Raw genomic sequence first — 18179 nt, forward strand, 5'->3', positions numbered from 1 at the left:
AACATGGTACATATAGCTTATTCTGCATGCAAGTTCCCAGGAGGCTCTCTGGTTGAGGAGAAGAGGCAAAGGGAATCCCTCTTACTCCAGGGGGCCAGCTCAGTTCTTTTTCCTCCCACTCCCCTATCCTCATAAGTGGTCACACTCTGTCACAGATAATAGTTTGGGAGGATTCCCACCCCTCCTCCATAACGTAGAACCGTATAATTCAAGATGAGACCTATGCTTCCAGTTCCCAGTCAAAGTTGTGGAAACTTTGATTGCATGCCTAGCATGTTTCTTAGAAGCTTTTTGGGAACCCTATGACACTCCCAGTTATGCTAGTGGGGTGTTTAGTCATCAACTCCAAATAGTGGCTCTGCTAAGATTGCCACCTGTCCTACAGGAAATGGACTGAAAACACTTCTCATTCCTACATACCACAAACCAGTGGACAACTGGGAATACTTGTGGGTCATTACCATCCCAGGCTACATCTGAACTGGTGATCTCAAATTAACTGTTTTGTGTTCCATTATCTTTCCTCTACTTCATACTATTCTTTAAATGCTATGTCAAGAATGCAAAGTTATAAAAATGATCTCCTTTCCTGCTTCACCTTAAGAAGCCTTTTTTGGTTGTCCTATTAGAAAAGAATGCGCAATGCACAGCATTTAACGGACTTCCTTTGCAAGGGAACAAGTAATACAAACAATGGTGTTAAATAATGGATAGATTGCTTTTTCCTTCACCCTGTATTAATCTTCCTAATTGATTTCCCAAAAAAGGCAAATGGAAGACTGAGCTACATCCTGTGGTTATAACCTCTAGGTAAACTGCCACCAGAGGCAGTGGAAGATTTTCCATTAAAAAAAAAAAAAAAAAGGCAGAAGAACCACCCCATTGTCCTGTAGCTGACTTAATTATTTTTGTGTGTTCTGTCTTGGAGTTTTACAACGTAGAGCTTGAATTTTTACTATATACAGAGAAATGAATACTCTCACAAGAGGAAACTCAGATATTTCGGGGGCAATAGAAGAGAAATCCAGAGTATTGGCTTAGGTCAGAGTAGCCCATACAGAGAAGATTATTTTTAAACATATGTACATTAAACAGATAAAGAAGAAAGTGATATTTTAATAGGATAATGAAAAATATAGCAGGTTGACAGTGACAGCAGTAAAAGAACAGGAATACAGACATTTTCAGAGGATAAAAATGGTACCATGTACCCTCAGAGCAGGCAAGTTTTTGTAAGAGGTCTCTAAACATATCTCCTATATTGAGTAGGTGGTTTTCCTTGGAGCTGTCAAAAATGCTCTGTGGTTCTCTACGTTAATTCGTGTTGAATATTTTCCGTGGTTGGTCAGACTTGGACTTAAAATAGATTTGAGAAAGGTCTTCAGGTTTACTGTCAGTAACATTATTAACTTCATAGCCAGCTGGATGACGGCATGGTGTGTGACCAATCCAAATTTAAAAGGTAACCTTGCCTGAATCCTCCTGGTCCATCAAATATAAATTACAAAGTGAAGATGCGAGAATAGAATTGCAAGGAACAGTGGGAGAAGCAGTAGTCAGAAAGCAAAACAAACACAAGGAAAAAAAAATCTGTGAGGTCACTCGGAAATGATGCTAAGAATTGTGTGTTCTCACCCTACGGCCTCCACACACATGGGGTTCCTCGTGCTTCACAATCAGCCCCTGTAGCCAGCAACCCTTCATGCCTCAACCGCGTGCTTTCCCAAGGGAACAGAACAGTCATGTGTACCTTTATCTGCAGCCTGCTCACCCTTCTTTGTGTTATTCCTTTATCCGCCCTCTACCACTTGTCTCAGCTGAGGAACAGAAGCTTACACTTTCATGGGCAACTGGAGATACACTCCCTTAGTTTCTTAAGTAACTGGGAAGAGAAGATGGAAATCGTTCTCTATAATTATCCTTCTTGCCCTCTCTCATTTACTTGAGAGAAGTCTTCCGAAATGAGTTAATACATAGGAAATATCTGGCGAAGAACCTGACACATAATAAGTGCTCAGTAATTACTGACACCCTCTTCCTTACCCTTCTTACTAAACTATGAACATTTCAACAATCCTCAGAGTACCTTGTCTGCAATATCAAACAGGTGGCTGAGGTTGACAGACCAGAGCTGATCCCTGTCCTCAATAAAGTTCTTATCCCTTAACACTAGGAATAGAGATAAAGCACTACCTAAAAAGGAAATCTCAGTCAATACAGGTTATATTTTCACTACATTTGAACCTTTTCGCCAGAGGAACACAGCTATTACGCTGCATCAAGGCTGTGTGCAATGTTTGATAACACTGATCACTGTCTTTCTCGTGACTAAAGCATAAATCCTAAGTATCCTGCTTACTTAACATAGTGGCACATGTCTATTTTGGGGTGCTCCCATATTTCTTAAGTGTGCAAAGAAGATAAATATGTTTTAAGTCAATCTGAGTTCTATAGATGTTTGACTCGTTAAAAATACTACGCTCCTTGGACCCAGATTGGGAAGTGACATTTGAAATTAAGTGAATTGAGGACTTTGCTAGGCATTCTCGGGGACTCAAGTAACACTGCAAACAATCTGTTTCAAGCAAAGCAGACTCTCAGCTTCGGCTACAAGATTACTCTTCCGCAATAGATGGTTTCCACACCTGAACTGGGACACCACTTTTCTTGGCTGAGAACTTCGGCCTCGGTGCCACAAAATACGATGTAGAGGCTGACTCTTGCTTTGGAGAGGTGGGAATGCCCACGGGCACTGGGGATGCCCTGACTGGTGAGGCGGCCTCTGCAAAGTAGGAAGGCTGGGAGCTATAGGCTGGTACCGAGTACACAGAGGAGGCCTGCGCGGTAGTGGGCGAGCCAGCATTCACGGGCCGGGGAGGGAGCGCTTGCTTCGTGGCTGGCACCGAACCGACCCTGGCGGATGACTTTTGCAGGAGGCCGTCCTTTGCATCTGGGGGTTGGAAAGTGAACAAGGATGCGTTGAGCTGATACGGCTGGTGTTTCATGACGTCCAGAGCATTGAGGGGTTTCTTGCCCTTCTTCTTGCTTGTCTTGGAGGCCTGTGGGGCTGATGGCTGAGACTTGAGGGCCGCCAGAGGATAGGAGGGGGAGTGGATAGGATTGTAGGCCACGGGAGGAGGCGCTCGGACGTTGGAGGAGTACTTCCAACCGGCCGGCAAGGACGGGGTGGGAGACTGGGCCCGAGCGGCGTGGGCCTGCACCGTGTCTGAATCCACCACGTACTTCTCCATCCTGGACTGCCTTTTAGCGAAGAGCTGGGCTCCTTTCCCGCTCATTGCTGGAAGCTCACGGGCCGCTCCCGCCGCAGCGTGCGCAGCGTTCACTGTGGGCGCGGGGGCCGGGGCCGGGGCCGGGGCCTTAGGTGTGCAGCCGGGCGCGGCCACTGCGGCGTGCGGCCCCCTGAAGGGACCAGCCGGGGTGAGCGCGCTCGCGGGCCGGCCGGGGGCCGACGAAGGCTGGGCTATTTTGATGGAGGAGACGACGGTGCCCTGGGCGGGGCCGGACGCGGACGCGGACGCGGGGAAGGCAGGAGGGAGGGTCGGGGCCACTCCTGGGGACCAGACTGGAGACGCCGGAGTTACCGGCTGGGCGGAGGGCGAGGACCTGACGGCAGGCTTGGGAGCCACGGGCGGTGGGGTCTTTTGCTTGGCGGAGGAGCCCTGCAGGAAATTGCAAGCCTCTGCCCCTAAACTGAGGTAGTCTTCCTCGGGCCCCGAATCGCCCCCAGCCCCAGTTCCCTTCTTGCCCTCCGAATTCTGAAGAAGTGACAAGAGTTCGGGGTTGGGGCTCACCTTGGGCTCTTTGAAGGTGAACATGGGTTTCGTCGTGCTTCGCCTTTTGGCCTCCTGCAGGATCCCGGTCCTTTTGGCCGGCACGGCGATCCTCTCGTCCCGGGACGCGATGCGCTCCGAGCAGTCGTAGAAGGCCGCCTGGGGCCACGCGGCGGGCTGGGGCCACGGGGGCGGCTGGGGCGCGCAGAAGCCTTCGGGCGGCGGCGTGACTGCGGAGTAGGGCGGCGGCGCCGGGAGGTCGGCCGGCGGGCTGCCCGCGCTCCGCGGCGGGGACAGGGGCGTTGCAGGCTGGCTCCCCGGCCCCGGGAAGGGCTGCGCCGTTCTGTTCCGCGGGCCCGTCCTCTGGGCCTCCGCTGCCTCGGGCCCCGGCCTGAAGCCGTTCTGCTGGGGCAGCTGGCCCAGGCCGCGGCTCACCTCGACGTAGCTCCTGCTCACCGAGCTCTGCGCTCCTGCAGACTCTGCCTCCTTCCTCTGGTAAGAAGCCGCGGCCCCCAGGCCGTGGGTCTGCGCAGCACCCGGCTCCCTGCCCGGCATCGCCCCCACCCTCTCCTCCTCCTTCTGGGCCGCGATCTGATCCATTCGCTCCCTCCTCTTGGCAAACATGAGGGCGCCCTTGCCCGTGGTGTCCGGCAGCATCTCCATCGCGTCCCCTCTGTTCTGCTTCTTTTCGATGTCCACCAGCCCCGAATCCCAGTCAAAGCTCACAACCTGCGCTCCGTCGTCGACGTCGGACGGTAACTCTTCCTCCACCTCCGATTCACTCGTGCCCAGAAGTGCTGTGTCGCAAGGCTCCTCTTTGTCACCCTCCTCCTCCTCCTCCTCCTCCTCGTGGGCCTGGCGCTCAAGCTCACCGGTGCCGTAGCTGACCAGGGTGTACTTCTTGGCCCGCCTGCGGCGCTTCTTAAACATCAACACCCCCTTGGAGTTGGGGTTGGGGGCGTCCGTCAGAAGGAGGGCAATGCTTTTGCATTTAGACTTTGCTTCTTTCACCTGCTTTTCTGATAGGCTTTCACTCCTCCTGAGCCCTAGGGAAAGCACAAAAATTACACTGAGTTGATGAATTCCGAGAAGACCTCCTAGCAACCCAGAAATCAACCTTCCCGGAGGAAAGTGAATATGGAAAACAACACGCTTACACGTGGCCACTGAATTTTAAAGCAATCTATCTCCTTTCTCTTTCTTATTTCTTTTAAAATGTATACTTCCGTGATGATAGACAGGGACATATATAACTCTACCCAATGGTCTGTTTCGCTTGCTATACATCTTACCTATCGTGATTAGGATGTAGGTAGCATATGGATCTTTATATTTTAACAGTAAACACTGGCTACTAAATGTCAGTCGATAGGATGTAATCAAAACTAAAAAGGAAACAATTTAAGGACATAGTATTTTCTGAAAAACTACTTAAGAAATACCTTGTACTTCCATATCTAAAAAATAAAATGGCAATATAAAACTGTTTCCAAGCATTTTTAAACAGTGGAGGTGGGGGGGCAGGGGAGCAAGAAACTTATTTACTTAAGTGTTTCAATGTAATGAATTTAAATATTTAAACTTTCTTCTCCTTCTTTTTTTTTTATTTCACGTCTCCCTAAAGTCCTTGCATTCATGGTGACTGGATTAATATAAATTTAAAAAAACTGAATGAATAACAATTGAAGGCACTGAATCAATAATTGCTAATAATTCAGAACATGGGATCATTGTCAATACATGCAAGAAATTTAAGCTACAAAGTTGTCACGATAAATTTGTTTGAAATGTATTGCTCTTTGGAAATATGACGACATTTTAGTTGCAGCAAGAATGTGTCAGTCTTGGGGGAAATTTAAAAATTATGTGACTAGTGACCCTCTTAACTGTGGGTAAAAGCTGATGCAGAAATTAAGTCATTTAAAATGAGAGTTTGACAGTTTCAAAGTAACACACATTTATATTTAGATTCCTAATTTTATCATGATTGGTATAAACAACGAATTGGTGGCAAACTGGTTTATAGCATCATTTAATTGTCACCATGTATTTAATGACTCTGAGCATGATTCACCAGCAAGTTTTGAATTCTTCAAAATAGTTAAATGGAAATTTCAGAAAAACTTTCTGAATATTTCATGATTGAAAATTAGTTTTTTTGTCACTGGAACAAAGTCAGACTTCATGATTTAAAAAAAAAATAAAACAGAATCAGAGTGAATTAGTTTTATAACAAAGTAACAGATATTCCCTGGCAATCAAATTTTATTTCAAGAAAATAGTAAAAAGTGTGATCATTACTAAGTGTAACTCCTTTTTTTTGACCAGGGTTATACAACTTAGTATTAAATTGACGGTCACAGTTGTTGCTAACTTCACTGCCAATATGTAAAGTATGTGAATGCTGCCTTAATACACTTGTTTAATATGCTATAAATGTGAAGATGCATACAGATGCTTCAAGTATAAGGATGATTAACAGCACTTGCCAATAAAGCTACAAATGGTTATGCTAAAAATATGCTTTGAAGGGAATAATGAGAGGATAGAAGATTTAGTACAGCACTCTGAATAACTGACTTCATTACCGTTGTGTATCATTCATACATTCAAGTGCCTTTGCCAATCAGCCTTTATCTCCTCGAATGAAATTCTAAAATTTGTTTTAAAAAAAGGAAAAAAAAGACAGAGAGAAAAGAAAAGAAAAATCATAAACCTAACTGATATTCTTATCTTCATTCTCCTTTCTGTAATCACTCCCCTGGGTAAAACAAAACACCGCAAACGGCCTTGAATTTAAATATATTTTACGTTTGGGGACATTTAAATGCCTCCACAGGGCCCAGGAGACTGACTTGTGTGTCTAGAAGGTAGAAGAAATGCTTTGCAGTCGAGTGAAGACATCTAAAACGGAGAGGATCATGTAACTGCTCAGTATTCCACATGTCCTTGTCTGTCAAACTCACTTCTGCAAGCATCATCAAGCTGCACAATGATATTTTTTCAAAATGAGGATCTGCTTTTAATATTAGCGGTGGAGCCTGTATTTTCAAGACACCTCTCGCAGCAGACTCAACAGTTTTTGACATTTAGACGCAGAGTCCACATGACTTCAAATACTCCCCTCTGCTATTTTACCTGCAATATTACAACATTCTGAGACAAGTCAAAGAGACACATTAATAATATGATTTTTCTTTAACAGCTCCTGTGCCTTTGGGGATACAAGAAAATGCCTTAAATATATTTACATCTACAACAAGCTGCAAACTTACTGCCTTCATTTCAGAAATGGGTGTTCTCCACGATTTCACATTTGTTATTCTGTCCATTAATTAAAAAAAAAAATTTTTTTAAACCACAGGGAGACAGACACCAAAGAAATCTTTAAAAAGAAAAGAAAAAAAAAAAAAAAAAAGTCCGTGTGAGTGCAGCAGCAGCAAAACGCCCTGAGATCCCAGGCCCCTTCCAATAGCCCGGTAGCGGCCCAGGCAGGACTTACGTGCGTGGCGCGCTCTGTGCTTGTGAGGTCTGCTGTGATCCCTTTCTGAGCGTGGATCCTCTCCCTGCTCTGTGCCTTCTGATGAGACTGCAAAGGATACCAGAGAAGGAGGTGCTTCGGACTGCCCTCCTTCCACCCGGGAATCCACACACCCCTTTCCTGCCTGAAGCCTGCACCCTCCCGTCGGCTGCCTCTCCAAGCAGTCGAGTATCACTTCCACTCGGGGCAGCCCAGTGTCTCCCGCTTCACTTCCCTGGATCACTTTTAACTCTTTGCCACTGGAGATCTGGATTATCTTGCTGGACCTCAGAGAAGGCTCCCCTTTCTCAGCAGTGGGGACTGAATTTATGTGGACAATCCCGTCGTGTTGTACATGAGGATCTGGCTCAGGAGACTTGGATTTTTCAGACCCCAGGAGAGCCACCACGGGGACATTCGTGACCTTGTGTCTCTCTTGTGAAAGGGAGAGTTGTAGCTCAACCACAGGGCCTGGCTGCCTAACTTCTGCTTTCTCCCTTAAGATAATCTCCTCTGCTAAGCGTCCTCTTTGGGAGTCAGGCATTTGGGGGGCCACATGGTAGCTCAGGCCTGTTGCTTCTTTTATGCTCCCAGAAAAACCAGGACCACTCCCTTGGTCCTCAGCTCGAGGAGCCCCACTCCTGACCGAGGCAACGTAGACTTCTCTGTGCTGGCTCTTTGCCGCCGGCCGAATCTGCAGGGTGGTACTTTCCACATGCCCTTCATGGGTGAGATGCTCAGGGGTTTTGTTTTCAGTTTCAGAGACGGAAGTCTCACTTACTCCACTGGATGGTCTGCACACAGAAGAATCAGTCCAGATGGTTAAATCAGAGCATTACACCTGCCAAAGAACTTCCTGACACTTTTATGATACATGATACAGTCAAAATATTTCCTCCTTAAATGCCAACTGCAACATATTTGAAAGCAGAAGTTGGCAACATGTTTATATTATTATTTAAATATCTTCCAAATAAACTTTTCTTTAAATCAAAGCAAAAATCCTTAACAAAAGATTGTGGAACCTACATCCATCCTAAATTCAGCTTTTATTTTTCAAAAGCACAGGTTAGAGCTACACAGATGTCCTTTATCTGAAATTACTTGGGTGCTTTCAAATAACCATGTTTGTTCTAATATGACAAAGCATTTCAATGTCTTACTAAGTTTATGTCTGAACATTATAATGTCACGTAAACATATTCAGCAGCTTCAGAGAAATATTAATATACAGATAATTCAAGTAATCCTTTTAGAAGCTGTGCTTTCTTGAAAGGAACGAAATAGAAGCTGTTTTTCAAGCTCCAGTGAGCATGTGTTTTGTAATAAGTGGACCCCAGCCCAGTACTCTTGTGTAAAGAGAAATCCTTTCCATGCTGCAATGAATCATTGAGTCATGGAGTATTTATAATCAGGGATGTCTCCCCTTCTCCTATTTGAACCTGTCTGTCAGAGCACTTCCTTACAGGATCTCTGAAGTCAAACTGTTCTTTTTCTTTCAGCTAAGAAGCCCAGCTCTGCTCACCACCACCATCCTTTGCTTTTGACCTTAACCATTCCCAGCTGGTTTTGCAAATCTGGGTTTGCAAGAAGCAATGTCAGTTTAAGAGTCAAACGACTTCTTGCTAAAACTCTAATTTAAACTCGAACTGCTTTTCGAAGAGAGGCATCACTCACAGAACAGCTGTAGGAGATGCCATCATGTCTCACATTTGTAAGTTTTTTTAAAAAAGCAGCAGTGTCTATCTCTGCCCCTTTCCTCCTTCCTCAAAACGCACCTGATTTTTTTTTTAAGATTTTATTTATTTATTCATGACAGACACAGAGAGAGAAAGAGGCAGAGACACAGGCAGAGGGAGAAGCAGGCTCCTTGCAGGGAGCCGAAGGTGGGACTCGGTTCCGGGTCTCCAGGATCACACCCTGGGCTGAAGGCGGCGCTAAACCACTGAGCCACTGGGGCTGCCCACACACCCCGATTTTTTTTTTTTTTTAAGATTTTATTTATTTATTCATGATAGTCACACAGAGAGAGAGGCAGAGACATAGGCAGAGGGAGAAGCAGGCTCCACGCAGGGAGCCCGATGTGGGATTCGATCCCGGGTCTTCAGGATCGCGCCCTGGGCCAAAGGCAGGCGCCAAACCGCTGCGCCACCCAGGGATCCCACACACCCCGATTAATGCCAGATCATCATTTGAAGGAAGAGAACTCCTACTCAAGGGGCTACCCAAAGGAATATACTTTAGAATCTATCTGACATAATTTCTGACTAACGTTCAAAATCATTGCTAACTTTGCTTTTGATGGCATTTAATAAAGCAAAACTAAGCAAAACAATAAAAAATTAATAGTCAAATGAAATGTAACTTTCTCTAAGGAAATGATCTGTAAAGCTTCCTGGTAATTAAAAAATGATAATAAAGCATTTTAAAAACACGATGATAGCAAATTAAATCTTTCTTATATAGGAAATGATTAATATACTCTATGCAACTAAATTTGATGGTACCAAAAGGTCAGAGAGTTTTAATTTAAGAAGGCCTCGGATGGAAGTAGATTAAATCACTTTGAATTATGTTAGCAATCAATTATGAAGCTGAGAAGAGAGTCATTTGAATTTATTCCAGTCTTAGAGAGTATAATACAGATAATTGGGTCAGAAAAATGTTAACATTTACTAGTAGTAGAAGTAGAATGAATATACACGAATAAAAACCATAAAAGCACTAAAGGTTAAAGATTTGTACCTTACAATGCTCATTTTCTCTCAGTCTACATAGGTACAATGTTCAGATACTCAGAATGGTCATGATGATGATGATGATGATTGCCTTTGGGCTGATTTTAATTTGAGATTGCATTTGAATCTCATCAATTAATTACTTATTTTGCAGAAGTCAAAATACTTAAGAGAAAATAATATTAATCAAAATTCCAGTTATTAAAAGTAGCAGAGAACTAGTTCATTTATTTCTGAAAGTAAATATGTACCTAAGGCTCTGCTTTAAATCACTAAGGATTTTCCCAGTGATAGTCATTGTAATCAAAACAAGAACTAGCAGGGAATGTCCCAGACCACAAATATGTTCCAAAGAAATTGGCCTCATTAAAAGAGTGAAGACACTAAAAAGGGAATAAATTAGAAAAAAAGTTTTCCCCTATTTGGGATGTGTTTAAGCCTTTACAAAGATGGAGGTCCTCAAATACCTCAGAGATTTATGCCTGATAATGGCAAACACTGTGTCCACACTTGGCAAGACCCCTGTTAGTTTTCTTTTAAAAGCAAATGGCAGCTTTATAATTAAATAGGATCCTAAAGGCTTAAGCATTGGCTTGATGGGTAAATATTTAGATGGGAGATTCTAGGAATAGTGCTACATTTCTTTTATTTTCATAAGATTATGTCCATACCATAGTATGTTATATGTGTATAGAAACGGAACCAATAGTGAATGATTATCAGAGGGGTGATGCTGCACGTCGGGTTTTTGCAGAGTTAAGACAAAATTGGAGGGCTTTCAATCCTGTGTGAGATTGTCCTCTGGCATCTGCCTGAAGGCTACTCTCCAGGAAGCCAAAACTTTCCTTTCTGGATTCATTACAATGTCATGGTCAGAGCCTCACTTGCAAAGTCAGTATGGATCTGTGTACAGTACTGTGATTTGCACACCATGAAAATGTTGATGCTGTAGTTTTTTTGTTTTTTTTTTTGTGATTGCCCTTATTGTTTTTTTGTTTGTTTGGATGTTTAAAGTTTACCACTCCATTTTTAAGCAATTAGGTGGAGAGGTGGTATTTGGGGAGAGCAAATTAACAAGTGATTTCCATTACTAGTCCAAAACTTTTTTCTAACCATCTGCTCTTGTCCACTCCCAAATGGTTTTACTGGAGGTACTGAGAAGCAGAAATTGAGCTGTTTCTGGGTTTTGTTGTTCTTTTCCTTCTCCTCGGCATTCTCTTTCTATAAAAAATTATTGTACAGTGTAACAGTTTAAGACCTAAACATTTTTTTATGGAATTGACTGCTGTTATTTTTTTTATTTTAATTCCAGTAGAGTTCACATACAGTGTAATATTAGTTTCAGGTGTACAAAATAGTGATTCGACATTTCCATACAATACCTGGTGCTCATCATGACAAGTACATTCCTTAATCTCTATCACCTATCTCCCCCTTTCTTACCACCACCACCCTTCTGGTAACCATCAGTTTGTTCTCTAAAGCTAAGTTAAACATTTTTAATTCATCAGTGAATCTGGAATTATAATTTAATGGTCCTGACCCACCACAAAATCTTGACCTAGAAGTATTAAATTATGTACAACATACAAGCTTTCTAAGGAAAATACTACTCTAAAATACCTAAGATTTTCGACAAAGTTCATGACACAAAGATTTTCAAGTTAATTCCCAATTAACCAGAAAATTAATTGCCTATTTTCAAACATGGTGGTTTTTCTGTTTAACTATACTTATCTACTACAAAGCACCCCAATTTCCCCAAAAATGACAAATTATATATTTAATAAAAGCTATAGTCATTCCCATCTAACTTTAAGAGAAAATATATATTCCAACAAATCTTTTGTACCTTTTGATAAGCATTTGGAGAGAGTCTGTTATGCTTTCCATGAGCTTGATGACTTGGGGGTAGGTGAGGTCCGCACAAGGGTTGCCATTGATAGAAACCACTTCATCCCCCTCACAGAGGCCAGACCCAGAAGCTTTGCTCTGGCTTCGGATCTGAATAGAGTGAAAAAGAAAGCTATAGTTAGAATCATATAACTTGTAAAGAAAACAAAAACAAAACAAAACAAAACTCTTGCCACCATCTCTGAAAACATTTATTTGGGAGGTACATAGATCTGCAAACTATAAAATCAGTCCTGGTTTTTAATCCATCTGTTGACCTAGAAGACCACCTCAAACACAATGTATTATGTACCATCATGTCAACATTTATTTTTTAAATTTTTTTTTAATTTTTATTTATGTATGATAGTCACAGAGGGAGAGAGAGAGGCAGAGACACAGGCAGAGGGAGAAGCAGGCTCCATGCACCGGGAGCCCGACGTGGGATTCGATCCCGGGTCTCCAGGATCGCGCCCTGGGCCAAAGGCAGGCGCCAAACCGCTGCGCCACCCAGGGATCCCTCAACATTTAATTCATAGTGCTGCATGTAAATGTAAAAGGAAAGAAAATCTATAGTAAAGGAACTGGAATAAAAGAAATAAAGAATAGAGAAGAATGAAGGCAGACATGTTAAAATAATTGAGGTTACATTAAAAATAACTCACATTTCAAGATCTGACCCCAGTCAGAGTGACCTCTCACATTCAAAAAAATTTTAAAAGCCTTTCCCATTGCTGAGCTGAGTGGAATACTGACTATAAGCAGGAGGTGGAGGGCAGGACGGTTAAGGAGAGAGCTGTACAGCTAAATCAACTAATGAAAGCCATCCCTGCATAATGGGGAAATTAGGCAGCCAGGATATTAAGAATTATGTCAAAGAGAAAAACCCTTTATTGAAATCAACTATTCAAGTCTTAGTACTAAGCAATGTTTAGCAAAAAAGAAAGAAAAAAAAGATGATTTTGCAAATAATAAAAAATCCTTGCTATATCGATTGCATTGTATTCTTGTACAGAATGACACCAGCAAAAAAACTGAATAAAAACCTCAAAGAGGGCACCCCTGATGGCTCAGCGGTTTAGTGTTGCCCTCGGCCCAGGGCGTGATCCTGGAGACCCCGGATCGAGTCCCATGTCAGGCTCCCTGCATGGAGCCTGCTTCCCCACCCGCCCCCCCACCTCTGTGTCTTTCATGATTAAATAAATAAAATCTTAAAAACAAAACAAAACAAAAAAACTCAAAGAGAACTTTCAGAACCCAGAAAAGAGAAATTCAAAGAAGTAGAATAATGGTAGAGAGCTCCCACCAGCTCCTTAGTGAGGAATAATTGGAGGTTTATATCCCATATGATTCTGATTATGATAAAATGTCATGCTAATTATTCTCCCTCTGTCCTTCCAGGTTCATTCTCCACCTTCCTCTGTGCTGCGCTGTGCCAATGGGGGACTGGCCTCTAGAGACTACTGGCTGAGCTCCCCTGTAGGCTGCCCCTGATTGGATCAGGTCAACAGAAAGCCTCAACTAGAGATCAAAGAGCAAGAGCAATGAGGGATAGGGTACATAGATGTTCTCCTTACCGAATGTGCTGGGTCCCAGTGTGGCAATGGCTCTGTTTCTCCATCTAGAGAATCACAGCTCCTGTCTGTCGGCCCCTCTCCCCTGCCTTAGCTTTTGTTCTATTTCAATAACATGTACCATCTTCTTGCATCTTCAGGCCAAACGGTAATAATAGTTTCCTGCTTTTTATCTCCGGGTGCTTCATTATCATTTGTCGGTTCACTTAAACCTGACTTCAATCCCTGCATTACATTATCTTTAATTACTCCTTTGAGCATGCCACCTATTTCCTGCTGGGAACCCAAGTGATACTGTTGTGTTTAGATTTCATTTTACAATGTCAGTTTAATAGTTCTCAACGAACATGTAACATGTCATACAACCTGAACTTAACACTTTTTTTTTAAAGATTATTTATTTATTTATTTATTTATTCATGATAGACATAGAGAGAAAGAGAGAGAGAGAGGCAGAGACACAGGCAGAGGGAGAAGCAGGCTCCATGCCAGGAGCCCAGCACAGGACTGATCCCAGGACTCCAGGATTGCGCCCTGGGCCGAAGGCAGATGCCAAACCACTGAGCCACCCAAGGATCCCCTTAACAACACTTTAAATACTATTCTAGATATTTTCCACCAAGATGACCCCTTTCTGACTATTAAAATCAAGATTCTGATTCCAGAGAGATCAAAGCCTGGTAAGCAATACTTCCTGAAGAATGTTTTCATAGCCAAGCTCATTTCTGATTGGGCATGAAACCTAAGTCAGCTTATCGTCAATAGGTGCCCCCTAATCAATGACTGACATGTTGACTAATACAGGTTTAAGTTTGTACCTCCAGGTGCATTTACATTTTAAGTGGCACTCTTGAAAGTAAAAGAATACGTTTAAGTGCCAAAAGGATGACACACTATTGAAGTTTGAAGTGATTCAGTTAGTTTTGTTCTGGGAGGGTCTGTCCTTTGTCATAAATTATAATCTACAGTGGTTTACCCTTTTCTGACAGAACCATCTCACTTTTATTTGTTTTGGAAGAACACACTAGTTTATTGCAAAATATTTCCAAGGCTATAAGGAAGCAACAAAAGCAACAAGAAAGAGAATATGCCCCCAATTTTGAGACATATCTATTTAACTGCCAAATGTATTTATTTTGTTTTGTCTTGCATGAAATAGTTAAAATTTAAAAAATCTCAAGAGAATTGCTAATAAATCAAGGATAAAACAATATCCAACAAAAACCTGTTTGTTCACACTTCAATCATTTCAATTTATTTATTTATTTTTTATAAAATAAGATGAGGTGGATAATAGAGTATTTTTTGAAGCATAGGCCCATTCATTCAATTGAGTCAGATGTACTGAAACATAGATAGGAAATTCATCCTTTGGAGGACCAAAGAGATATGTTTGTAAGATAGATGTATCGTTATACCTGAACCACTCAAGGCTCAATCTCAGGGATGGAAAGAGAGGGTTTCCCTTTATCAGCAATAAGTTGTGTGAATTTTAAGCAACTTCATGGATTTGCAGAGCAAGATGAAAAATTGGACCTTGGAAGAAAAATAAATCAGAGCTGTCTATCACGCAAACATGTATTGCTTGACAGGAAAAGTGCAGTCCATCATTATGCTTGTCAAGTGGAGCTTTTAATGGTATCCAAATAAGCAAAGCATTATTGGAGGAGTAGTTGGCATTCCTTCGGAGCATGCATCCTGAGGTCAACATTCAGAATCAACTCCTGCGATTGTGTTTCACTGACCTATTACATTTGTCTGAACAGCAAGAAATATTTTCCTGAAGAACCATGTTAAATATGGTGATACTTTCCTTGCCACAAATGTTTTTGTGGCAAGGACTACTCATTCTCCATTTTTAATAGGACTACCCAAACAAAGATGGTATGACAATGTCTATTATGCCCAAACATATCCTTTGCAATCACCAATTTCACCAATATTACACCATTACACCATTTATTAGTGTACAAAAGATCCTTACCTTACATTGTGTGTAATCAGGTATTTTGGAATGCATATATTTGTCTATTATTATGTATGTGAGCAAAACTTCTAACTCCTGAAAATATTCTTATTTGTGAACATGAAATACACTGCCAGTAGTAAGTCTGGATATGCAGATCATTAGCACTGACAATGCTGAATATCAGTGAATTTATCAAGCAGTCTTCTTACGCCATTAGTCCTAGAATCATAAAATACATTGTGGGAGAGAGCACCAACTCTAAAGGAAGAAGGGTTTCAATTTTGTGGCTCCAATGGTTACTAAATGACTGAACTTAGATAAATCATATTGCACTTTTGGGCTTTAGTTTTCTAAAGTGTAAAATAGAGCTAATGAATTTTATTTCTCTAGATTGTTAAAGAAATTAGAAGTAACATGTATTAGGTTCCATGTCGCACATATAGCTCCTAGAGGTGCGCAAGAAGGGGCAAATAGATAAAAATGAGTTGGCTTCCCATACATCTACACCCACGAAATGAATATGCCAAATAAAAAGAAAAGCTATAAAATGGTACTTTGTCTATAAGATGTTTGAAAACATCTAAATTTATTTTCAGTTTTTATGCCTATATTTGGCATTAACCCGTTATCATCTAAAGCTAAATGTTGTATCTGTCTTTTCCTAAGTACACATTTCATAAATGAAAGGTGGAAGAAGAAATCAAGCCTATTTGTTGTTTTCTAGCAGAAATAACAACCCAAATATTTAAATACTGGTGGCTTATCTTCCTTGAACACTTCCATGCTAAGCCCTCTACATGCTTACACCATTTATCCCTACAAAATCTCAGTGAAAAGTACAAACACACTTCCACTTGTGAATGTTCAGAAGGACTGCCATTACTTTCATTTTATGGATAAGAAAACAGTGACTCAGGAAATTAGGTATTTTGCCTAAAATCACACAGCGAGAAAAAGAATTTGAACTCAAGGAATCTGACTTCAGAGCATGTGTTTTTAACCATTATACACATTGCCTCTGTAGTTAATAGTTTGAATTCTCTACCATAAATCTTTTTTTTAAAAAAAGATTTTATTTATTTGAGACAGGGAAGGGGCAGAGGGAGAGGGAGAGAGAAACCCAAGCAGACTCCGAGGTGAGTGCAGAGCCCCACACAGGGCTTAATCCCACAACCCTGAGATCAGACCTGAGCTGAAAACAAGAGTTGGATGCTTCATTGACTGTGCTACCCAGGCACCTCTACCATGAATCTTAAGGAGAGAGAGGAGTGTAGCAACAATTAGCATAGGCCATAAAGAAAGTCAGGGAGGAAATAAAAACCTGCCCAGCCAGTCCATGAGCTGGGAAAGGCTTTCATTTGGTTTTCTTTTTTTCATCTTTTTATTTTAAGAGCTATATATAAGGTGTTCTTTAAAGATTGGAAAATAATCAATATTATGACCCAATATGTCAAAAATTCACACTTGACTATAATTATCTTTTGCAAACTGTGATTTGACCCAACATACCTACCTATATCAGCATGCAATGTATGCTTTTTTTCTCAAGAACATTCCCCTAGAGACTTCATTCTACATCTAATACATTAGACAGATAAGGAGTTTCTATCCATAAAATACTGCATTTCCCATTAGTGTCTCTCAGTTTAATCAAACCACAGAACTAAAAGATACTGATAATGTAAATATTTACCAAATACTGTATTTTTTGCTTACTGCTTCTTGATCCATGTCAGGAAAGATTTATTTTACTACAATCAAGTGAACATAGCAAGTTAGAGCTTCTCTGGGAAATTCAACAACATTATTTTCATTTCAAAGAATAAATCTGAGAAGAGTTTCAGCTCTGCTAATTTGGTTTTAGGAGTTAATAATTCCCCGGCAAGATACAAAAAGCTCCTTTTCTATTCTTTTATTATCACTTCATTTCCAAGTCTTCCAGAACTGACTAGACAGTAGGTATCAGATATGAATTCTCATAGAACCTTGTAGTTAAACTATTTTGTGTTGTGTAAATGGTCAGCTTGCTGTCCATGAGACTAAATCTTACCTCATGGGTTGCATTTTCATGTATAACTCATTGACAATCCCTCTTGGAACATGTCACCGTAAGTGGCAGAACCAAGACCATCTCTTCCTTAGATTCCACTACTCTATGTATTAAAATATATGGAACAGAAAGAGAAAATTAGCATAAATCTAACGTATCACATGTGGGCTATTCTCAGTCCATAACCATGAAGTCTCAGGGACCTGGAGAGAACTAAGAGGATGAGCGACATGATCTCAGATAAGTAAAATTTTAGAAATTAGAACATTTTGGGCCACCTGGGTGGCTCAGTGGTTGAGCATCTGCCTTTGGCTCAGGGCATGATCCCGGGGTCCTGGGATGGAGCACCACATCAGGCTTCTCGCAGGAAGCCTGCTTTTCTCCCTCTGCTTGTGTTTCTGCCTCTTTCTCTGTGTCTCTTGTGAATAAATAGATTAAATCTTTCTAAAAAATTTTTAAACAAAATTCAAACATTTTTACGGAAATTGGAAAGTAGTCTATGATCTAGCAGCTCTTTCTGAAGCTCCAGCCTTTCCTCAGTTTTCCACCACAGGCCTTCAACGAAACTTCCCTCAAACCTCTAAGACTAGACTTACTAAGCATCCCCTCATCCCAGCTGGCTCTCACACTGAAGCCGTAGGTGG

At 41.7% G+C, this 18179-nt stretch overlaps 1 protein-coding gene across 4 annotated transcripts in view; it reads right to left on the bottom strand.

The window, feature by feature from the left end:
- The window catches only part of SYNPO2 (synaptopodin 2), a 181609-nt gene that overhangs the window by 28324 nt on the left and 135106 nt on the right, over positions 1 to 18179 (bottom strand). For all 4 annotated transcript variants that reach the window (XM_038581761.1, XM_038581760.1, XM_038581763.1 and 1 more), the window contains exons 2-4: positions 11902 to 12053; positions 7294 to 8105; positions 2646 to 4837 (exon numbers count right to left, since the gene is read on the bottom strand). In XM_038581761.1, coding sequence (XP_038437689.1) covers positions 2646 to 4837; positions 7294 to 8105; positions 11902 to 12053 — 3156 coding nt within the window. The remainder of the gene's footprint in view (positions 1 to 2645; positions 4838 to 7293; positions 8106 to 11901; positions 12054 to 18179) is intronic.

The sequence above is a fragment of the Canis lupus genome, chromosome 32 (assembly GCF_011100685.1).
Source record: "Canis lupus familiaris isolate Mischka breed German Shepherd chromosome 32, alternate assembly UU_Cfam_GSD_1.0, whole genome shotgun sequence".
Lineage (NCBI taxonomy): Eukaryota > Metazoa > Chordata > Mammalia > Carnivora > Canidae > Canis > Canis lupus.